Raw genomic sequence first — 25,441 nt, forward strand, 5'->3', positions numbered from 1 at the left:
CATTCTTATAAAAACATTATTGTGCTTTATAATTTACCTAAGAACTACTTGATGACACAGATTTGCACAAGAATATTGAATATTGTTTTCTTATACAGGTTAGTTAAATTTGTGAATTACCTAATTCAGTATCTGACCATTTTAACTATAAGTACAATTTGCATATCATGTCTAATGGGGCTGCTTTCGAGACAACCATTTAATTTCAATATATCAACATTTTCTAAAAAATTAATGAACATTTTATCTAGTTCTACTTTGACAGAAAAAAAAATAAAAGTGTTGATAGCAGTAATAAGAACTGTGAAACTCAAACAATTATATTTGAGATGGAATTCACTAGAAATGTAGGTCACTGCTTTTATTTGGTTTCAATTGTTGGATGCTCATTTGGCCTAAGCTATCAACTGAGTATTCATTGAACCAGTGAAGGGAAGGGAAATAAAATCATTATGTATAATACTCTGTAATAGATTAATAAACATTATAATTAAACTGTAAAATACAGAGAATTTGTTCTTTCTCAGAATAAAATTACCTATACACTATGAAAATCTACTGTGTATGTTTTACCTATGCCTCCTTCTATGGATTCTCAAGTGTCTTGTAGTTTCAAGATGGCTTGTAAAGGTCTAAGCAAGCAAACTGAGCAAGAATATCACCATGCAGTGAAAGCCTGAGGTTGCAAAAGCATAGGTCCTGGACTTGCGAAGTTGGTCAGTTGTTCTATCTCTATAAAAATTTATGAAATTATAAAACTTATCTGCTAAAATCCATTCATTGAACAAATGTTTATTGAAAACCTCTTGTATGCCACATCCTCTTTTGGTTGAGCAAAAAATAGAATATAGTGACAGGAAGAGGAGGGCAAGAAAGATTAGAGAAGCATCCTGCTGCTGCTGCTAAGTCGCTTCAGTCGTATCCAACTCTGTGTGACCCCACAGATGGCAGCCCACCAGGTTCCTCTGTCCCTGGGATTCTCCAGGCAAGAATACTGGAGTGGGTTACCATTTCCTTCTCCAGTGCATGAAAGTGAAACGTGATAGTGAAGTTGCTCAGTCGTGTCTGACTCTTAGCAACCCCATGGACTGCAGCCTACCAGGCTCCTCCATCCACGGGATTTTCCAGGTAAAAGTACTAGAGTGGGTTTCCATTGCCTTCTCCAGAGAAGCATCCTAACTATATATAATCTGGTGAATGGTTGTTGCTTAAAAACAAACAAACAAACAAACAAAAACAGAATAAAGATATAAAGAACAAATGGAGGATGAGTAGAAGAAAATTACTTTAGATAGGATGGTCAAGGAAGATATTCAGGTGAAAACTGAAATGAAGCAATGCAGTAAGCCCAAAAGGTATCTTGGGGATGATTTTCCAAGGATAAAAAATAGAAAGCTCAAAGACTTTGAAGCAGTTAGAATTTTATCCAAATAACAGAAACTGAAGTGAAGTCGCTCAGTCATGTCCGACTCTTTGCGACCCCATGGACAGTAGTCCATGGGATTTTCCAGGCAAGAATACTGGAGTGGGTTGATGAACACAAATTACAGATAATTCTTTAATATCAACCTAAGATAACTCTGCATTTGACTCATATTTGAATTAAGACACCAAGCCTTCTCTTTTTCTGAATTTTTGAATACTTAAAGACATTATCATTTTTATTCATAACATTTAAAACTAAAAAATTTATAGCTAAAAATAGAAATGCAAAGTATATTTTCATTTATGTAAAGACTAGCAGTGGGATCAAATGGTAAAACCTAAAGTGAGCTATCATCCAACTGTCATTTAGAATCTAGTTCTTGTCTCATACAAATCCCATTCAGTTTTCTGGATTTATACCTCTTCTACAAAGTATACATTACTTTTTTAAGTGATATAAAGTAATATGCCCTTTTCGTGTTATCTTGTCAGGAAACAGAAGCCATCTGATAAAATTTTCTATCTCTGAGTATGCGCTTTCAAACCAATGCAACATAAAAAGTAGTGTGTTTTATGTTTAAACACCCACCATAGATGCACTCTCATGTTTCTCAAAAAGCCCAGGTATCTAGAGAGAAATGGACTTTTGACAGAGAGTATGTAATGGCTCCTGAGTCCCTCATCTTTTCGCCTTAAAAGTAAAAAGTGAGGCTGAATGCATCTAGGCTAGGGATGACAGACTGTTAGCATTTACTCCTGATGTTGCATGTCAGCCATGGCAAGGTCTCAAAGACTTTCAAAGGCTTTAATGCTTGGTAGAAGCTTCTGCACTTGTTGAAATGAATTTATAGTCAAATGGCCTGATCTTGTTCTTTACATGGATTCTTATTTCTTATGGCAAAAACACCAAGATTCATCAACTGACACATTTGACATATGGAAAAGCTTTGCGATAATCATGTAGAATAGGGGTTTTCTTCTGCTTTAAACAAAAATGTTTACAGTGTACAGTTCTTTTTCTCTGTTTTCCGTCACATAGAATATTTTATTTTTTTCTTATTTCCCTCTCCTCTTCCTAAACTATTGTTACATTTTTTTTTCTTCCTTCTTTAATTTCAGCTCATTTCTCCCTTTTATCTCTTTCCTCTTTCTAACATTATCATCATACCTTCATGGACAAAATAAAATATAATATTTTGGATAATGTAATGTTCAAACTTTGATTAAACATATATTTTTCAACCAATTAGAATAATGGTAATCATTATTTTAATTTCAAGTTTATTTTTTATTTTAGACAAACACTGAAACCAAAGCAAATCATGAATATATGTCTATTGTTATAAGTCTGCTCCTTTTAAATCAACTGCCCTTAAATTTATAAATTGATGGAAAGAAATTTCACAACCCCTAAATAGAATATTCTAATAATTACTATTATCCTCAAGAAAATTGTCATTATATTTCCCTAAAGCCTTTCTGAAAATTTTTAAGTGAGAAAGAAAATCTCGCTTTTAAGGAACTAAATTATCAGAATTAGAAAAACTAATAGAAGCCCATGCTTTTAGACCTTTCCAAGATGCAAAAATCTTCAGCAGAAGATAATCTTTACATATAATAATTTTAAAGTGTTATTAAAACTACATATCAACAGATTAAAATCAATAATATCAAATCCTTTATGAATACTACATAGAAGTTCTTTATTTGAGATCCAATACTTTTAGAATTGAAGTTGTATGTTCTGACTTTATGGTGGAGAATTTGGAAAGCACAAAAACAACTTAATTTTTGAGTACTTACGTGAGTCCAAGAACTTTGCCAAGGCTTTAAAATATGTAATAGTCACAATAAATCTATAACTTCCCTGTTTTCTTGATATGGGAATTGAGAATCAGAGATTATGCAAAAATTTTCAGACTCATGTAGTAATTCACCACAATTTAGTGTTAAAGTCAAAGCCTATTACTACCCAAGACTCAATTGACCCTTATACTGAGAATCTACTACAGCTCCCAGTTATGAAGACTTTATTCAGTTTTTTATGATTTCTTACAATTTTTTTTCTATTAATTAGGACACTGTTGTGCATATGTTGGTTCTTTGAACACTCTAAATGGACAAATGAATGTTTTCAATAATATTTAAAGATTAATGAGCTAGTTTATGCCTTTCCATAAGTCTCTTTATCAATCTGCTTTTATAATTGTCTTGAGGGAATTTTCATAATATATATGAAATGAAAGGAAGACAGCTACTCATTCATTATCTTCCATTGTATGGTATTAATATTTTCTATCACCATGTACATAAAGAAACTAAAAGTTACAGAGAAATGATATAAATAATTACTGAGAAAAGTGAGGCAGAAATAATGATTGATTCCTGATATTTAGAAAGCAATATTTAAAAATCCACTGTAAGGCTAAAGAGATTTATTATCTTTTGTCTTCCTTCAATTATTAAACTGAATTGGAGCAATGTAATTTCTGATTTATGCATATTGTATGACTAATTTTGGCCTAGACATAAAGGAACATTTCTCTCAGCTCATAATCTTTTAGGATAATTAATTTATTCACATTTTATAAGGCTATGAACTCAACATATAGTGTGGTCATAAGGAAGAGCATTATCTATTTTCTCTTATGAGAGTAGAAAAGTATATAAAGATCTTTTTGTCCCATTAACCATAGCTCTATGCTAGGTGCAAAAGAGGAGAGACATTAAGTGCAAATGATTTCTTCTCCTTTGCTTGCTGATTGTCAAAAATATACTTTAACAGGTTAAGAAATTCCACATTATAAAAAAGATATAGAATTTGAATTAGGAAATTAGCTTATCAGTCAAAACAAAAAGGAAAAAACTTTTCTATCATGCACATTGAAGTATGGAATCAGAAAATATTTTCAAATCCTGCTCCTATGGTACTACTTATTAGGCTGTGTCCCTTTTAAAGAAAACTGTTTTACCTCTCTAAGACTCAGTTTATTCATCTGTAAATTCTGAGAGTAACTTCTCCATAGGTTTGCTGTAAGAAGTTAATTAAATATGTGTTTATTGCTAAATTATTCAGAATGAAACCTGGCAAATGGGAAGTGTTAAATCATACTAGAAACTGGTTATTTAGTTGAAAGAGAAGAAAGTTGAGGAGTCATTTATAGCTTTCCAGTGTTTAAAATTACTTTCTGTATGTGGTTTTCAACAAATAAAAGAAAAATAAAAGAACAGTTCCCATTCCATTTACTGTATAAGGAAGAATTAGATTTTTTGTTGTAAGAAAAATACTCTGTGAAACATGCAAGATATATTTGTTTGAGGGAGTGGTGATATCAAGTTCCTATAGAAACTTAGATCCTACATTTTTGTTTATGATAGGCCCAATTTGTACCACTCCGTTTTATTTTTTTAATTTATGATAATCCTAATTTGCACATTTCCCAAGCACAAATATTAATGATGTTCTCATTTGAATGGTAAAAGATTTAAAGCAGTTTTGTCCTATATGCAGTATGTGTTATATAAATGCATATCACCAAACTTTATCTTTACTCCTTCCTCAGTAGAAATGAGTGTAACTTCCATATCATTTCAATTAAAATCTGTTTAAAATACATTATTCTAATTAAGTATGAACTAACATTACATTAATCTCTGTTAAAATATGGTAAAATATGTTTTTAAATGTTAAAAATAAAAACTACTTAAAATTTCTTTTCAGGTATGGCAGGATGTGTTATTAAAAATAGATTTTATATATTTATAAATGTACATGCTATATTGTTTATATATACATGCATATCTTCTCTATCACAAAGTAGGGAATTGAGATTATTAAAATAAAAACAAAATTTTACTTTTCTTTTATTTAAAAAAAACCTTCCTCTCATTTTCCAAATCTCATGCTAATAAAACTTTAATGAGGAAGAACTCATTAGAATTATTTCTTAACCTGAGATTAAGCTTTACTACTCTTCTTTTAGTTTTACAATATGTAATTAAAAAACTTAATTTCCAGACATGCTCTTAGAACAGAGAAGAAAGCAACTTCACTACAGTCTACATTTTCAACATCCATGGAATTCTACAGGATCCAAAAGTCATTGTAATGATCCTGAAATATGATAAGATTCTAAACTATTGATATTTTTATTGTTTAGAAAATGTTTTAACTGCTTCAAATAACTTAGCAGAGCTAAGTTTATAAAGCTTGCATTTTGTTTATCAATATAAACTGTATATGTGTGTTGTGTGCTCAGTCCTCAGTCATATCTGATTTAACCCCATGGACTGTAGTCTGCCAGGCATATCTGTCCATGGGATTTTAAAGGTGGGAAGAGGGGACTGGGTTGCCATTTCCTTCTCCAGACGGTCTTCTTGACTCAGGGTTCAAACCCACATCTCTTATGTCTCCTGAATTGGCAGACGGTTCTTGACCACTAGTGCCACCTCAGAGGCCCTGGATATAACATTACAAAAATAGTTTCAAATAATGAGATTTGACTAATCCTATTGCCATCTACCCATTTAAAGTTTTTCCACTTATATCTGTGAAAGACTGGGAAAATTTCTTATTTTATATTTTTATAACATATATATAACTTAAATGGGGCTTCTCTGGTGGCTCTGTGGAAAAAAGATGCAGGTTCGATCCCTGAGAAAATCCCAGGGAAAATCCCCTGGAGGAGAGCATGGCAACCCACTCCAGTGTTATTGCTTGGAGAGCTTCCTGGACAGAGGAGCCTGGTGGGCTATGGTCCATGAGATCTCAAAGAGTCAGTATAACTTAAGTGACTAAGCATGCATGCACGTAACTAACAGAGAAAAGGAAACAAAAAATGTATTAATGTGTATTTTCTAATTTCTTTGCTGATAAAAAATATGCAGAAAAATCAATCTCTGTGATCTTTAAAAGATAAGTAAATTCCTTATATGTTGGCATAGACATCTTTGCATAAATTTTAAAAGTGAAAAGTGTTTATTTTAAAGGATGGTGATGTCTAATAATGCCATATTAATAGCATTCCAATTCTGTGTTATTGGAAATATGTATGTATATTTTCATTGATTACATCACACCTCAATTGCATCAAATAGCCACTGTAATTTCCATACTTAGATACATCATAACAAATAAAGTATTAAATATTGACAGATGTAAGATAACTAATTTTGATATACAATATGTACAACATGAAACATACAAATTTATAAACTTACCAATACAGGTAGGTAAGGAATCATTCCATTGGGCCAAAGAATTCGGCACTGTATCACACCTAATTGCAATGGATCCATGGAGAATATATCCTGGGTTACATTCAAAAAGAACCAATGAACCAACTGCAAATTCATTGCCAATCCTTCTTCCAAACCTTGGTTCAGGTACAGAACTGCATTGTGTGGAACTTGTTCTAGGAACAGCTGCGTACAAATAATTGTGGATTTTAATTTCATGTTTGGTAGAGAAATATAGGTTTCAAAATGTGACTATACAAACAGATTTCAGAGAAATCTTCACTAACTCGAACTTTAGGTAACAATTTGAACATATTTATAAAAGTTTAAAATTTCATACATGATGAAATGAATAAATTCAAAATGAATAAATATTGCTATTGTCATTAAGATTTTTTCTTTAAAAACATTTTTATTTTGGATTCTTTAAACAATATCAGTTACTTTCTGTTTTTTGTTTTACCATACTTTTATAAATATAACAATGTAGCATGAGCAAAGATATTTCAATTTAAGGAATGGTAACAGATACATTTTTTTTTTCTTTTTAAATTGGAATGCCAAGCATACAAAAAGCAGATGTCAGGTTATGTAAAGCAATGCCAATTTTTTAACACTATTTGCTCCCTAAAAACACAGATTTTAAAAAAGCAAAAACACTTGATTAATTTCACAACATATTCATAAACTTAGTTGTTCAAAACATGTTTGCTATTGATGAAGACAATATGTTCAGGCTAAGCAGAATAGAAGTCAGACAGATTAACAACAATAGAAACTTTAATAACCATACAATATCAAATTTGAAATTCCTTTTAGGTATGTTCTTCAATTGTGACTTTTTTAAAGATAGAATGATAACAGGATGTTTTTTCTTTTTAAAACACATACAGATGGGATTAAGGAGTTTGACAATAGTCCAAAAAATGATAAGATGAATTCCAAATAGATTCCTCTTATGTCACTTGAGTGAAAATAATTTCATTTGTTAGAGTGCCTTTTAAAAATCATAATACCACGCATTGTTACAGAGGGACTATTATTAAGAATGAAACAGTGTAATATTATAGCCAATATTATAATTAGAATAAGAGGGTTTAATAAGAATATCAAATCACAAGTGCTTATAAATTTATTTGGAATAAAGTTCAAGATACATTTGAGAATAACTACATTGATCATATATAATTCAAATAAAATATTCAGAAGATAGCTCTTAATTTAGTTTTATATAATGTGGAAGTTTGTCTATTATAAGTGACAGAAAAACTATGTAAACTAATTTTGAATTGTGCAAAAATATTTAATAATCATGAAGAAAGTTTGAATTCTCCTAAGAGAATGAGAAACTACAATTTTAGAATGGAGTAATGATTTCCTTGGCATGTCTAAGTACATCAGCACAAAAAGTTTGTACATTCTTAGAGTGCCAGACTATAAGGAAATAGAATATGTAGAGTGAAGCATTGTCAAAAAAAAAAGATGTTTTAAAAACAGTATGTTAAAAACAAGGAAAAGCATGAAATTTGCTTGAGAATGATGATGGAAGCAATAGATTTTTTTTTACTTTGGTAAAAGTAATAATGCTTTAATAATGGGGAAGGGGAAAATGCAAAACAATTTTTTTTTTTAAAGCACACAACTTTTATCTGTCCTTTATGGTTATGAGGCTCTCATCATTCAACAATTCTGAACATAGCATGGAAACTGATTACATTCCTTAGTGTGTTTCTATGCTACAGGGTCACTTACCTTGATAAACAAAGTGAAATCCCTTAGCTGTTATTGGTCCAACTGAAGTAAATCGAATTGTGATCTGATTACCTGAACTCAGTGGAAGTGATTCTCCTACTCAACAAAACAAACACTAAGATATCATAAATAATTTCATTCAGTAAACCTAACAAATTATACTAATTTACACTGTCATTTGAAAACATCAATCTATGCTCTATTAAATTACTTTAATATATTCTACCACTGACAATATATTATTTTGGGATCAGCTTCAATTGCAACCTTTTCTTTTTTTTTACTGGAAGGCTTTTACTACATTTTGATAATATTGCCTCATTTTGTAAAGAATCTTTAAATATTACATCAAACACCATGGACAAAGTGACTAAATACTATATTTACTTGATTACAATCCCAGAAAATGGTTATATTTTTATCAAGAGTCTGAATTACTGTTGCGTTTCTATTCTTTTTTAAAAAAGTAATGACTTTATGTTCAGTTTACTTTATTTCTAATATGGATGATATAAATCTCAACTTTCACTACATTACCAATCAAAGTCAGTCTTTTATCAATAACTGATGCATGGCAGTTCTAGTAAAGGATACCTGAATGGGATCCTGAGAGGGAAGATAACAGAGAAGATTGCTGAGTTGGCCCATCATACACCTCAACAACATCGTGGAGTGATGTCTGGAAAAATACAAACTGGCCAAACACCACTGATCAACAGGAACCAGGAGAAGCAAACAAATCACCAATCATCCAAAAATGAAAACAAAAAACAAACAAACAAAAAAAATAGAAAGAGGAGGAGAGAGAGAACAAAGTATTACAATATAATACTCATCTTTTTTTTTCTATCTTTAAAAGAGGGTGTGTGCCAATTGGTTGATATGCCTAACACATGTACTTCAGGTCATAAAAGTAATGAACATGACCTAAATGCAATAAAATTTTAAGAAGATTGCTTTTAAAGTAAATTAAATGGGCATAACTTTTAATTTAGCTCAGAAATCATAAGGTTGGTAATTAATAATGTATAATAACTACTTTTTAATTTTTCCATTGGTAGTTTGATTGTTTTCACTTTGTGACTCTCTTCTCTTTTTCTAATTTTTTTTTTCCTCTTTTAGATGAGATAGACAAAGTTTTAGTTTAGGGGATTCAGTTTAGATTGCTTTTAAAATGCTATTCCATTATAAGTAATAGTGTTTAGAAAAATATAGCAAGATACTTCTAAGGTACAGTGTTTAATCCACATTCTAAATTGAAAATGATCCCTAAAAAATTATTGTTCTTCTTCTGCCAAAATAAGGACATATTATTTATCATTTCTTGGCAATTAAGATATTTTAATTAAGATATACAATTTTACAAAATTATTGCTTGTTTGTGGTAAGTACAGATCTGACACACTTACCAATAGTTTTATATATGCCTCCTTTTTACTTCATTTTGTACTTTTCCTTTAATAATATATTAACTTTACATGCTGAAAATAATTAAACTATAACTTAAAAGAAGGAACCTGTTACAGAGTAGAAATCAACTAGTGTTTTGTGTCTTAAAAAAGGGAAATAGGTAATAAAATTCATACTTAAAACATTTCATGGATAGAAAAATTGAGGGGTCTAAAAAGAGTATGATTTTTTTAACATTTAATAATGTAAAAGCAAGGCAGCTTTTATAAATTCAAAATCATATATTATAATTAAACTTACATTGAACAAATATTTATAAAGTTCTTCATATTTTACCCCTTAAATCGAGGTTATGGTTACCCTACAGTGGTCATATGAATGCAGGCTTATTCATTTGAAACATACTGAGTTTTGCATATGAACCCACACACATGATACTGTAAACAAAGCCACATGTCTTTATTTTTGGCTTACTAAAATAAGCTGGTGATCTCAGTCCAGTTCTTTGTGGGGTAAAATAAAATAAGCACAGATTGAGTGTTGTTACTTAGGATAGTTCCTGAACTGTAGAGGGCTGAATTTCATAAGTGATCCTCCTTAAAACACTATCTCAATGTCATGGAAACATGGAAACATGATTTCTATCAAATCACATACGTGTAGCCAATTATTTTAATGGTTTACAACTCTTATGAAAAAATTTCAGTTCAGATATTTTTAAAAAATCTATATTTGGGTCTACCAAATCCAAAGATATTTCAAAAATACTCCTAAAAATATTAAGAAAGTTTTTGTTTTGTTTTTGCATTTGTTTAGATTGATGTTTGGATGATCTGATTTCAAATATATCTTGAAAAGTTTCTGTTAAAATGCAGATGTTGCCACTGTCTTTCCAAGTGCCCCTCCACCCCCTACCCCATCAAAATCAAGGTAGTCTAATCATCAGAACTTTGCTAAGTCAAGTAGGTTGTGCAACAAGACTCTTGGCAGATAACATTCTTTCTCTGTATGTTTATGGGGAGTCATTAGGGGAAAATGTCAAAATGCAACATTCTTTATTTCTGTCTCCAAAATAGCTCTGTCTTCCTAAATATCTCAAATAATCCATGGCGATGCTACCCTGAACAGATCTGATCTCATCTAAATATCTCAAATAATCCAAATTTCCAAGCAAACCACTGTATTTACAAATAACATATAAAACAACTAACATACACAGTGATCCAAGATCTTTTTCTAAGGAAAAAGGGAAAAAAATACTCCCTCTTTTTTCCTCCTTGTAAGCTTCTTATTCTCAATTATTACTTCTTTACAGTAGACTATAATTTTGTGTCACCTATAAATTGAGTATGTTGAGACTATGGCTTTTAATGACATAGTAATATGACATATTTACATCATATTAAGTAAAGAAAACTACTCTTTTGAGAGATATTAGTCTGTAGTTAATGTAATTCTCTGATGAGATTGGGTAGGAGATGAGAGAGTTGAGTGTTGAATCTTTCTTTATTAAGCAATCAGTAAGCTACTTCTCTTGAACTGCAACCTTACTCTGCAGTAATATGGTCAATAGAATCCTAAAAACAGTTTTTATCAGGCAAACACTTTGAGAGGGTACTGAATCATTATATGAAAGTGAATTTTAAGGTACATGTTGGATAAGTGTTTTGTATATGAAGACTCAAGAGCAGTTGCATAGTGATCTGATTTCCTACATAGTCTCAGGTTAACTATTGGCTCACTAAACTGAGGCGTTACAATTGTGAACCAAATCTCCCTTTCTCGGTCAAAAGTATCAAGAATTAAATGGCTTCCCCTCTGTTTGCCTACTTATTCAGCCTCTAAATATCTAAATTTACTTAGTTTTCATATGTTCAGATAGCAGTAGGTCTTTTGACTCTAAAATGTTCTGAATAGCCAGCTGTACTCTTTGCAACAGCTTCCCTGGTAGGTTAGATAGTAAAGAATCTGCTGGCAATGCGGGAGACCTGGGTTTGATCCCTGGGTTGCAAAGATCTCTTGGGGAAGGAAATGGCAACCCACTTCAGTATTCTTGCCTGGAGAATCCCAAGGACAGAGCAGCCTGGTGGGCTACAGTCTATAGGATGGCAAACAGTTGGACTAGACTGAGAAACTAACACTTTCACTTTCTTCCTTTACCCTTTGCGTATTTCAGACTAAACTAGGAAGGAAAATGTGAAAGATTTTAAGGTGGACCAAAAGGTAACTGGATGTTGTGTTTTGGTTAACAAGACATTTTCTAGCACATCATTTTGTGTTACCTGTGTTTATGGGGGCTGTTGTGTAATGCAAGTTCAGTTCAGTCAGTCAGTCCTGTCCAACTCTTTGCGACCCCATGAATCGCAGCACGCCAGGCCTCCCTGTCCATCACCAACTCCCGGAGTTTACCCAAACTCATGTCCATCGAGTCGGTGATGCCATCCAGCCATCTCATCCTGTGTCCTTCCCTTCTCCTCCTGTCCCCAATCCCTCCCAGCATCAGGGTCTTTTCCAATGAGTCAACTCTTCGCATGAGGTGGCCAAAGAGTTTCAGCCTTAGCATCAGTCCTTCCAAAGAACACCCAGGACTGATCTCCTTTAATGGACCGGTTGGATCTCCTTGCAGTCCAAGGGACTCTCAAGAGTCTTCTCCAACACCACAGTTCAAAAGCATCAATTCTTCAGAGCTCAGCTTTCTTCACAGTCCAACTCTCACATTCATGCATGACCACTGGAAAAACCATAGCTTTGAAAAGATGGACCTTTGTTGGCAAAGTAATGTCTCTGCTTTTTAATATGCTATCTAGGTTGGTCATAACTTTCCTTCCAAGGAGTAAGCGTCTTTTAATTTCATGGCTGCAATCACCATCTGCAGTGATTTTGGAGCCCCAAAAAAGCAAAGTCTGACACTGTTTCCGCTGTTTACCCATCTATTTCCCATGAAGTAATGGGACCAGATGCCATGATTTTAGTTTTCTGAATGTTGAGCTTTAAGCCAACTTTTTTACTCTCCTCTTTCACTTTCATCAAGAGGCTTTTTAGTTCCTCTTCACTTTCTGCCATATTTAATCCATTATTATCCAATGGTAAGAGCAATTTTGCAAGTTTGTAAATTCATTCCAGTATTCTATTAATGTCTCTCTATCAATTCATCAATCTATTTTGCTATTTGAATTCTTTCTTGAACTGTTGTAACATTTTACTAGGTCCCTCATTAATTAATGACTTAAATACAAAATTTAACACGTTTCTTTTAGGTTTGTATAGTAGTCATGACTGTGCTGTTAAAAAGTCTACAAGCAATAAATGCTGGAAAGGGTGTGGAGAAAAGGGAACCCTCTTACACTGTTGGTGGGAATGCAAACTAGTACAGCCACTATGGAGAACAGTGTGGAGATTCCTTAAAAAACTGGAAATAGAACTGCCTTATGACCCAGCAATCCCACTGCTGGGCATACACAACAAGGGAACTAGAATTGAAAGAGACATATGTACCCCAATGTTCATCGCAGCACTGTTTATAATAGCCAGGACATGGAAGCAACCTAGATGTCCATCAGCAGATGAATGGATAAGAAAGCTGTGGTACATATACACAAAGGAGTATTACTCAGCCATTAAAAAGAATACATTTGAATCAGTTCTAATGAGGTGGATGAAACTGGAGCTGATTTTACAGAGTGAAGTAAGCCAGAAAGAAAAACACCAATACAGTATACTAACGCATATATATGGAATTTAGAAAGATGGTAACGATAACCCTGTATGTGAGGCAGCAAAAGAGACACAGATGTATAGAACAGTCTTTTGGACTCTGTGGGAGAGGGCGAGGGTGGGATGATTTGGGAGAATGTCATTAAAACATGTATAATATCATATAAGAAATGAATCAGCAGTCCAGGTTTGATGCAGGATACAGGATGCTTGGGGTTGGTGCAATGGGATGACCCAGAGGGATGGTATGGGGAGGGAGGTGGGGGGGGTACAGGATTGGGAACACGTGTACACCCATGGCGGATTCATGTTGATATATGGCAAAACCAATACAATATTGTAAAGTAATTAGCCTCCAATTAAAATAAATAAATTAAAAAAAGAAATATTTTTTAACACTGGTCTAGAATTTTATACCTCAACCTGATAGCTAGACGACCACTTTCCCCCTCTAAGGATACAATTAACCCCAAAAGTCTGGGCTGACTATGCGTTCTGGAATGATTAGCAACTCTCTTCTTTTTTTTAGTTTCTGACAGAGAAACAGAATTCTTTGCATCTCAGCTCCAGGCTCTTCTTTCTCTATCTCTGGGGAGTTAATGTAGATATCAAAAGCATTTTGCTCTCAAGCTATTAGAGTAGGTTATAAACACTAAGCACTTTCTTAAAGGAAACACCATTTTAAAGGAATTTTCCTTCTTTATGCATAATAAATGATAAAAAATATCTTTTACTCTTTTTGTTAAAAATCCATTTTTATAATATTATATATATTACTGCAAGCTAGATATAGGAAGACAAGGAAGCTTAGTAAGGCAGAAATAAACATGTAAAAATAGCTACAAAGAAGCCAATGCAAATAACCTATTATTACACCTGAAACTATTTCTGAGCCTCTTAATTTCCATATATTTTAATCCTAGAATACAGTTTATTAATTCGACTAATATTTATTGATTATATTCTATGATGTACCAGGAACTAAGTGCTGGGGTTAAAGAGAGATAGATGCAAAAAGGGTCCCTCCTTTCAGGCCTCATTAATTATATTTGTGATCATTTAGGTGGCTCCTTATCTTTAATCGATGTATGATAAGGTGTTAAATTAGCCAATTAAATTAACTATAAAGGAGAAGGCAATAGCACCCTACTCCAGCACTCTTGCTTGGAAAATCCCATGGACGGAGGAGCCTGGTGGGCCGCAGTCCATGCGGTCGCTAAGAGTTGGACAAGACTCAGCGACTTCACTTTCACTTCTCAGTTTCATGCATTGGAGAAGGAAATGGCAACCCACTCCAGTGTTCCTGCCTGGAGAATCCCAGGGATGGGGGAGCCTCGTGGGCTGCCGTCTATGGGGTCGCATAGAGTTGGACACGACTGAAGCGACTTAGCAGCAGCAGCAGCAGCATAAACCAACAAAGTTACTTTGGGTATGTCTTCCCACACAGATCATTCATATACTAATCATTTAATCTATTCTTCAAAGCAAGTCCACTACTAGCAACTTACAATGGGCAACATTTGAACCAGAGTGCCAGACTGCATTTTAAAGAAATCCATAATTTGGATTTTTAAAAATCACTTAAATAGTCCATTTAAATGACTTAAATAGAGGAAACCTCTAACTTAGATGATGTTGGTTAGGATTCTTACCTCAACTTCAAAATTTTGTCCAAGTTCATTCATTTGCTCTCCCATGAGCAAATAGACTCAAAAGGAAACCAGATACTTCGTCTATCTACTCTTGTTTGTATATGAAACAAGGTTTACTTGACATTTAATTTTTATAGTATCATATTCAACCAGGACAGAAAAGCAGGGTTCTATTTAATGAGAAGGTTTACATGGTTTAAGTACTCACCAAACTTTCAAAGAGCATTTGTTTCCTATTCTCACTGAATTCTGTCCAATCCTTACTCCTTTAATCATGTTCATTTAACTTTCAGGACATTGTCTACTCTACTTAATTTAACCATTTCAAATGTAAGCCAATAAATAATGACAGAGGCCTCATTGGGATGGCAGAGAGAAACTCCTGAGCCTTTGTATGGCTTAATTATTAGAATATTCTGCACAGACCAACAGTCTCTCTAAAAACATTGTGGAAAACCGTACAGTGAGTGTCCAGGGTGTGACACAGCACACTACATAATTAGTGCCCAGAAGGGTGTACATTTGTTAAAATAAGAAAAAATGGAATAAAGAAGGTAAAGCTCCTTTTCCCACTAAACTCTACTCTGGAATATTACTGAAATGTTCCACCATTGCTTAAGCAAGTCAGAAACTCTTGGATGTTAGTTTTCATTTTTGTGCCATGAAAATAACACTGTACAGTGACTCACTGATTTAGCAGTTAATTAACTTTAAATGAGGATAAAAAACAATCATGGACATGGTTACTGTTATTCAGTATCAGGATTGGAGTTGTTGAGTTAAAAAATGAAAACTGAGTTCATGCAAATAAAGAAGGGTTTCATTTTGTTTTGCCAAATGTGTTATTCTCTGAGAAGGGAATAGTCACAGAGCTTTCCAATGTATTGCTAGTGTAAGAAGGGAAAAACTCAGAGTGAGACTGAGCCAGGACTAAGGGAGCTGATCTAAGCACTTCAGGAAAAGGTGGTGAATAGTTAAAATGTCTAAGAGGTTGTGATAAATTTAAGTCCGATTCAAACTTGCTTTGAGGTATAAGGGTTCTAATTTATTTGGTAGAGGAAGGTGGGTTAGTAGGTCTTTCTTGGCAGTGGTAGTTCTAGTGGTCAGATGGGTAGTGCCTTATTAATTATTAATTATGATGCCAAGGTACACAGTATCTTTGCTCCTTGACAGAACAGATAAAGCTGCTTAAAGACCATCAGCATCTGCAGCTTAGCAGATTTAGAAGGACTAATGTTTTCAAATAAGCAATCTATTGGTCTGAAATGCCTCAATTAGGGCATTTCAGTAAACTGTCTAATGAAGAGTTAGGGATTCTGGTTCTGGAATCAGACTCTCAAGGATTGAATCTAGGACAAGCCACACAAAGAAGTCACTTCACCTTTTCATGCCTCAATTGCATCATCATTTGTAAAATAGGAATACAAGTTCCTAAATTCATAGGATGTGAATATTACATAAATTGATACTTGTAAAACAGACTGAACAATGCCTGAAACATAGTGGTAAATATGTTACTGTTACTAATCACTCAGTTTTTTTTTTTAATATATTGCTACTAATTCAATCAAAAAGTTTACTGACAGGCACAATTTAATTGACCTTTGATGTTAAATATAATATCTTTTCTAATTCTCTGTTTTCCATACATGCATATTTAGAATGAATGATAGAACTGATTGAGTCAGAATAATATTACAGCTATTTAAATCAAGGTTCATTTGTTTTTTGAATTCAATATGGCTATTACTTCTCTAACTACTTGATTTTGCATTCTATACTTTTGGGTGAAATATGAAAATGTAATTAGCAGCTTTCTGTAGGGGCTAAGAAAAGGGCTGCAAGGTGAGAACATTCATCTTTTGTTTTGTTTACTCCATTCACCTTAAGTCCATGCCATTTTATTTCAAAGGCATTGAAATTCCATCACAAAAGAAATAATTTCACACAGAAGGGAGTCTGGGTGGAGAAAAGAATAGAAACATAAGAAACATACAAATTCCTATTAGACCTCAGTCTGATTCTCAGTATGCCTGGTACTCTTTTGGCAAAATCTACACTTTTTTTTTGTATTCTAAAATTTATTTTGATAATATTAGGCACTCAGCTGATTGGTCACTTCATTACGAATTTTTAATAATTCACCCTCTAGTTTGCTCAGCTTGCACTTTAGTCATCAAAACAGCACAGAAGGAAACACACATGTACACCCACACTATGGACAGGACAGAAATAAAGAGGATTCAAACCAAAGATGTGTTTAGAAATGGACTTGATTATGTACAAAAGCATAAAAAATAACTTTTGGTGACATAAGGTATCAAAAAGTTTGTCTAGCTTTATATGAATTTTGTCTCATACTTGCATCTTATATGAATATTTCAAAATACTAGTGTAGAAATATCCATGCATGCAAAAGACTTCCTTTTAAAATTAATAACATGTAAAGAACTCTTAGTCTATGGGTCACGAAGAGTCGGTCACAACTGAGCATACACACACGCACACACACAGAACTCTTTGCTCTCTATGCTCTGGTTGTGAAATGGCCTGTGTAAATGGCTTCAGGGTTGCATTTTGGGGATCATTGTACTACTACTTGAGTACCTCATGATTTCAAAAGCTGTCTCACTTAAAGATTAAGTACAAGGTATCCAATTAAAACTTCAATTTTATAAAAATATATATAAGTATATAGATATGTTAAATATATGACAATTTACTTTCAAAAGTACCAAAAAGCAGAACTTTTAAAATCAGTGCCAAATAAAATCAGTGTGGTACTTATTTCTAGAACATTATCTATCACTAGAAACGTTTGGGAGAAGTTGCATTAATTGATGTAATAAGTGAGAGTCTCATCAGTATTTTGGGAAGTTTAACATTTTCACATATCAGTGAGATCCCACATACTATTTTTGTTTTTAATTGTATAATACTATTAAACTGAACTCACACTGAGGCACTTTATATGAATACAGTATTTTAGTTAAGGTGAGTCAAGGGAACGATATACCAATTATCTAGGGGCTATTGAAATATCCACACAGAAGCTTGACTCCATCCTAGATGTTGGGGCCAATCCTGCCTTTGCTACTCAGTCACTCATTGTGTCTGACACTTTGCAACCCCATGGAGTGTAGCATGCCAGGCTTCCCTGTCCTTCTCTATCTTCCTGAATTTGCTCAAACTAGAGCAAAGAATTTCTAAGTTCTAGGTTATCAGCTCACAGAGAACAATGAAATCATTCTGGCTCTGAAAATAAATATAAGAAATCTTATTATTGCTATTTTGTAATAATTAGGAAATAAAACGTCATTTAAAAGAGAAATTCATTGCTTCACCATAGCATCCAATTATCTAGTAGTTACAAGGTGCAGAAATCTAGTCCTGCTTCAAACTCATAACTGTAAATGAAGCCCTACTTTATTTTCCTGTAGCAATTTCTTGTGTGATACTCTGTCAACTCATAAACGAGTTTTACTGAATAATCTGTAATATCTATTTCAGGTTTCTTTAAAGCTGGTTTTCTGTCTATAATGTGACCATTTGCTTACAAACAAAATTTCAAAACTGCCTATTTGACATATTTTAAATATATAGGCATTGTAAAAACACTCTTGTAACAAATATAGTTCAATTTTATTTAATTGTTCCAGGAGCAAATAACCATTCAACTACAAGCCAGTAGCTTATTTTCAATTCTGCACTTGTAACATTTCCCATTAGCTGAAAATTAATTTGATGCTTAAAAAGCAATGAAATCTAGAAAAACACAATAAGCAATTCTACTGTATGTTTAAACGTATTAAAACAGAAAAGCAAAATTAAAAGTTTCAAGTGTTGGAAAACTCTATTAACACTTCCTTTTACCTCAGTTTCAATTTGGATTAGTGTTTTTCTTTAATTAACCTTAAGATATTTTTTCTACACATTTGGCAGATTATGTTATGGCAGTCTCTGTTATTCTCACATAGACTATAAATTTGTGGAATTGCTTTTTCCTATGTAAAGTTCCAAACATATACAAAGTATAGAGATTAGCAAAATAAACAAAGGAAATGGCAACCCACTCCAGTATTCTTGCCTAGAGAATGCCACAGACAGAGGATCCTGGCAGGCTACAGTCCATAGGGTCACACAGAGTCAGACATGACTGAAGCAACTTAGCATGCACAAACTCATCATCTGTTTCAACACTAATCCACATGCCAATTTTGTTTCATTTGCTTTCTTTTACCCCTTGTCTTGTATTTCCAAACTGAGAATACTTTAAAACAACATCTGATACCATAACTTTTTCTATGAAAACTTCAGTATTTATTAACAAATAACCTGAAATAAACAATGTAATTACTATAGCTAACAAAAATAGAAATAATCTCTATTACCTAATAACAATTTCTTAATTCCATTTCCCCAATTTTCTCCAAAGGGAGGATGAGAGAAAAGGAAAAAACACAAACAAACTACTCTTATAGTTACATTTGTCACATCAGGATCCAAACAAAATTTATAGATTTCCTTTGGTTGATATGTCACTAAAGTCTTTTAATGTAAAAAAATCTCTGTTGTTGTTATTGTTTAGTTGCCCAGTCATGTCCAACTTTTTGCGACCCCCATGGACTACAGCATGCAGGCCTCCCTTGTCCCTCACCATCTCCCGAAGTTTTCCCAAGTTCTTGTCCATTGCATCGGTGATGCCATCTGCCATCTCATCTTCTGATGTCCTCTTCTCCTTATGCCCTCAATCTTTCCCAGCATTAGGGACTTGTCCAATGAGTCAGCTGACCTCTATCTTGATTTTATTGCCATGTATTTATGGGAAAATATGGATTTTTTGGAGGCAGGGAGAATAAAAATAGGACAAAACTCAATTGATTAAAATTTTACTGTCATCTAGTTTTTGCTGAGAGTTTTTAATTGTATGAAATTGCTAAAGTAAGCAGATTTCTCTGTTTAGACGACAGCTCTGGAGGTAAGAGGGCTGATGCGTGGACATAGTTTTTGACCAACCTAAGTCCTATTTCAAACAAAGAAGCTTTTTCTGTTTTATATCAGGAACTTTCACAAAGAATCCACCATTAAGCCTGGGTTCAAATTCTTTCCTTTAATGAATTCTTTAACCATATTCTGCATATTGCCTCCTACATGTGCCACGCTTTTTCTGCAGGCAAAGCACCCTGAACACCTGAATTCCCTAAGTTCCACTGCTTAAGATATCTTTAATTCACAGAATTTTCATCTTTTAGAATGATAAATGGGGGGGGGCATACATCATTAAATAACATTTTAAAGGAGTTTCTCAGTTTTTCCAAAAACTCATCACTAATAATCTTTTTTTAATTTGGACTCTTGCTTTACCATCTTGAGAGTCATGCTTGTACATATTCATCACAGGGATATCCAAGTGTATTTACTCTTAAAATAGATAGAATCTTACCATGTGCTAAGATTTATTTTCCTGGACCAGAGCCCATTAGAAATGTCCAATTAAAGGAAGAGAATTTGCTAGTGCTAGAAATTTAGAAAATAGAATGTCTGATATACTCATTTATTTACCAACTGAACAGACATTATATTTAAGAAAAGCAAACAGTATAATATTAACCTGGTAACTTTTGTTGAATTCTTACTGTACGTAAAGATCTATGCTAAGTTCTTTATAGATATCAGGTAGACTGATATTCAAAACAGCTTTTAAGTTAGCATTATTATCTCCATTATTAATATGGAAAAAATGGATGCTTAAATAAGGTAAGACAACTATCAAAAAATACAAAGCCAGCAAGAGGAGTAGCTAAGATTAGAATTCACTGAATACAAATCTGTCTTGATCCTGTCTTAATCATTACCCTTTAGAATCTGGAGTTTACCAGTGAACAGGAGCCCCAAAAGTCATTGAGGAAACCCTACTACAACAAAACCTGACGATTAAGATTCATGATAAAGATTCTGAACTAAAAAATAATTACTTTTTAGGATTTTTTTGAGAAAAATAGAAAAAGCATTTTATAATATATTAATATAAATGCATTTGTCCTAAATGACCAATTATTTAGTATCATTAATAATAGAGGAGTAAACTTCTATTGTCTTAAAATATATATCACTTATATAATTTATATAAATATTTTCTTAATAAATTAATTTTATGTCCTGTAGACTCAATACTTTTTAGGGACAGATTTCAAGGAGTAGCAGAATCTAATATGTTCCTTTGTACTCATATTACAAAATAAAATATTAGTCATAAAGACCCTGAGATTTGTGTCTTGTAAACCTAGATTTGACCAGCTTTGCTATTTACTATTGTGTGACCTTAACCAAATTACTAAACCTTTTCGAATCTTTTTCCTATTCTGCAAAATAATATCCACTCCAAAGGACTGTTGTGAAAATTGATATATAAAGCATATTGCCCAGAAGGTGCTTAATACACACAATAACATTAACACAAACATACAAAAATGTACATCATAACTTGTGACCTTTAAATCTCTTCTTTCAAAATTTAAAGTCAATATACTGCTTTATAAATAAGGGAAATTAACCACTCATTTTTTCTAAACTTTGTCAAATGTGATACTCAGCAGATAATAGTAGTCATAATAATGGAAACAACTTCAATACTTTGGCCACCTGATGGGAAGATATGACTCATTTGAAAAGACCCTGACGCTGGGAAAGACTGAGGGCAGGAGGAGAAGGGACGACAGAGGATGAGATGGTTGAATGGCATCACCGACTCAATGGTTTGGGTGGACTCCGGCAGTTGGTGATGGACAAGGAGGCCTGGTGTACTGCAGTTCATGGGGTCGCGAAGAGTCAGATATGACTGAGCGACTGAACTGAACTGAACTGAATAATGGAAACAAAGAAGAATGATAGAATATTAGTTTTAAAAGAGAATTTATATGTGATTTAGTCCAAATCATCAGATTAGATGAATATCCTTTTAGTCCCTTAAACTTCTACAGGGAATATACACACATATAATGGAGCACTGCAGAATTATAGAAATAAATCTACCTAACATGCATTGTTCAAGAAACACAATGAGCTGTACTAGTGGAGAAATGGTCTTATTTATTGTTTCAGTTCCTCAAAAGACTTTTCTTCTATAGTTATTTTTTTTTCTTTTCAGAAACAATCTCAAACTGTTTTTTCCAGATAGAAAGAAAAAAAAATAACATTTTATGTTATTTTGGAAAGGGCTACTCTTCTAAATACAACTGAAGTAACAAATCTCACTCACTCCTGCTCTCTTAGTATCTTTACCATCCTGTTGTTGCCCTCCTCATGTATTATTGGCAACATCATTATCATTATTATCATTACCAAAAGCATTTAATATTCATATAAAATTTCATTCATATATCTTTTAAGTTAGTTATTATTTAGTATATTATTATTTATAGTAAACAGTTATTAGTTATAGTAAATTAAAACTATAGTTATGATAGTAAATAATAATTTTAGAAAATAATAACTATAGCTATTATTTACTGTATAAAAATACTACACTAAGCAATGAGTCTATTGGTGTTTGTGTCTGTTCTGATACAAAACTTCTGTATATATAGATCAATTTACTTTTAAGAAAACTGAGCTCCAACCAGTCAATCTTAAAGGAAATCAGTTCTGAATATTCATTGGAATGACTGATGCCAAAGCTGAAGCTCTAGTACTTTGGCTACCTTATGCAAAGAACCAACTCACTGGAAAAGACCCTGATGCTGGAAGAGACTGAAGGCAGGAGGAGAAGTGGACAACAGAGGATGAGATGGATGGATGGCATCACCAACTCAATGGACATGAATTTAAGCAATCTCTGGGAGCTGGTGATGGACAGGGAAGCATGGTGTGCTAACGACGGCAACAGCCTGGGGTTGCAAAGAGTTGGACGTGCCTGAGCGACTGAACTGATTAAAGAAAACTGGTAGACATTCTATGTTAAAACAAACCAATTCTCTATTGAAGTAATAAAAGCCAATTTTTGAGAAATGACCTTTCATTAACAAAGAACTAGATCTTATGGAAAATTAGTGATGATTTAATAAATACCAGCGGTGCTTAATAACTATCTCTAATCTCACATTGGCCCAATCTACAACTTAGGCATGGATTGTGTCTGAAACATATTACTAGTAGGTTGTTAATATTTTAAAATGCACATTCTGATGCAAATAATGTAAAAATGATTAACTGTCAAGATCAATTTGACAAATCAACATTCATGAAAATTATAGAGCATTTTAACTGTACAAGTGATTCTGTGATCTTTTCACTCACTTCTTTGTTTCACTGAGACAGCTGAAATACAAAGAGACTGAATGATTTGAATACCAACCTTGTAGGAAAATGCGTTCTAAGCTCCAGTTAGAATATCAAGAATCATATCCCAATAGGGTTTGGGTCTTCACTGGGACAAGAGAGGTTAAAGTTCTTAGATTTGAATAATTTAATTTATAAACCTGCATGGAAAACACTGCTTAATCTTTTATGCCTGTAGCGTTCTACTCAAAGGCATGTCCATGTTGATCACTAAGATGGAGAAGTGGGAAAGAGCGAAGTGTTTATACTGAAGTGTAGTATTTTCAAATTGGATATGGAGATAGGTAGTATCCTGAGCATGATTATTACTTGTTCTGCCTTATTTTCATCAGATTTTTATCTTTTTCCCCCACTGGCTGTTAGAGGGTGAAAGCCCTTGAAGTACTGTGTGATAAAGTATTCAAGTTTCTTCTGTTTAGATATGTCAGAAGCTGTGAAGAGGACAATCATTCTAAACATTCTAAATTTCTTATCAAGCTACAATTCCAATGGAAATATCTGATATTACAGTATAAAAAAAGTTTGTTTTTTAATAAGGGTAAAATGCATTCATATAAGTGTGTACAACATTTAGTCTTTAAAAGAAGCTGTGTGCAAAATGTATTTTGGATTGTCTTCAACAGAAGAATGGTTGTAAATTAATCTTTTTATATCTGAGTGCAAAAGGACCTAAAAGGGCATCATCTCCATTCTTCCCAACTTACTTGTAGTAATGACCCCGACCAGTGGTAAATAGAAAGATCATCTAAAAATATGAGCTTAAAAAACAAACTCACCTATTTACTTTTGTTCCCACTTACCGTATGAAAAATAAGAATAATTAATAACTTTTAACTAAATATTTAAAATTAATTCATAATCATATTAAGAATCTATAAGGAACATAAATTATTTGTGCATGTTGTATTGTGTGTTGCTTAAATTGTTTACAAAGTCACTGTAAGTAATTTTAAAACATCAATGAAACATTCTATTTTTTTTCCTTTAATAGAAAGGGAAAGTAGAAAACCTTGTTTTTAATAGAGCTTTTGTCAAAACTCTCCTTGAGATCAAGGATATCATATATAATCCCCTAAAAGTACTCAACTTTGCCCAAATATGTATTACTGTCAGATAATTTTTGCTTATTTTCAAATTCCTGTTCTTCTATTTTTTATTTAATAAGAATTTTGCTATTTAAATATTTCTTGTAATATAGTTATCCTAAATAAGTAATTATACTCAATTTCTTACAAGTTGTTAGAGATTCTTTACAATTAAATGATGCTATACCTAATTGGGAGAAGGCAATGGCTATAACCACAAAAAAAAAAAAAAAAAAATCACATGTAAAAGAAACGATTATCATTTATTAGGCATAATGTGATATTACAAAATAAAATAGAGACTGAAAGCCTTTGGACAATATGCTGTAAAACAGTCACATGTGAATTACAGATAAATTTTTGAAATTAGAAATATCAGAAATCTTAGACTAAATTCTATTTTTATATACATTTTTATATAGAGATGACAAGTAATAATGTTTTAAATAATATTCCAACTTCAATTTGTGAACTTTATATATTCTTTTAGGTTAATTTGAGTTTAATTTATGGATTAGATAATTCATTTAAATTCAGTGGAGTATAAAAAGGGGCCACAAAAAACAAACAAACAAACAAAAAAAACAAATGAAATCTACTGTCACTCTTTAATGGCCACATTCACTACACTTACTTATGCTGCCAGGAGTTTGATTGTCCCTGGCTTAATTTTGATGACTTGAGCAGTAAGTATTATTATCCCCATTTTGAACCTAACGAACCTGAAGCCTCAAGGTCACCATAAAGGAAACTTGTGCACCTGAGATTCACACCCACACCTCCTGAACTAACACCTGCTTTTAACCACTGCAGTAAACAATGGCATAC

At 32.8% G+C, this 25,441-nt stretch overlaps 1 protein-coding gene across 3 annotated transcripts in view; it reads right to left on the reverse strand.

Annotated features, from left to right (window-relative positions):
• The window catches only part of CSMD3 (CUB and Sushi multiple domains 3), a 1,469,470-nt gene that overhangs the window by 192,807 nt on the left and 1,251,222 nt on the right, over nucleotides 1-25,441 (reverse strand). For 2 of the 3 annotated variants that reach the window (XM_005887888.2, XM_005887887.2), the window contains 3 exons: nucleotides 9,010-9,123; nucleotides 8,416-8,511; nucleotides 6,646-6,849 (listed from right to left, as the gene is read on the reverse strand). In XM_005887888.2, coding sequence (XP_005887950.2) covers nucleotides 6,646-6,849; nucleotides 8,416-8,511; nucleotides 9,010-9,123 — 414 coding nt within the window. The remainder of the gene's footprint in view (nucleotides 1-6,645; nucleotides 6,850-8,415; nucleotides 8,512-9,009; nucleotides 9,124-25,441) is intronic. The other variant, XM_070382828.1, reaches the window with a different exon arrangement.

This window comes from Bos mutus, chromosome 14 (genome assembly GCF_027580195.1).
Source record: "Bos mutus isolate GX-2022 chromosome 14, NWIPB_WYAK_1.1, whole genome shotgun sequence".
Taxonomy (NCBI): domain Eukaryota; kingdom Metazoa; phylum Chordata; class Mammalia; order Artiodactyla; family Bovidae; genus Bos; species Bos mutus.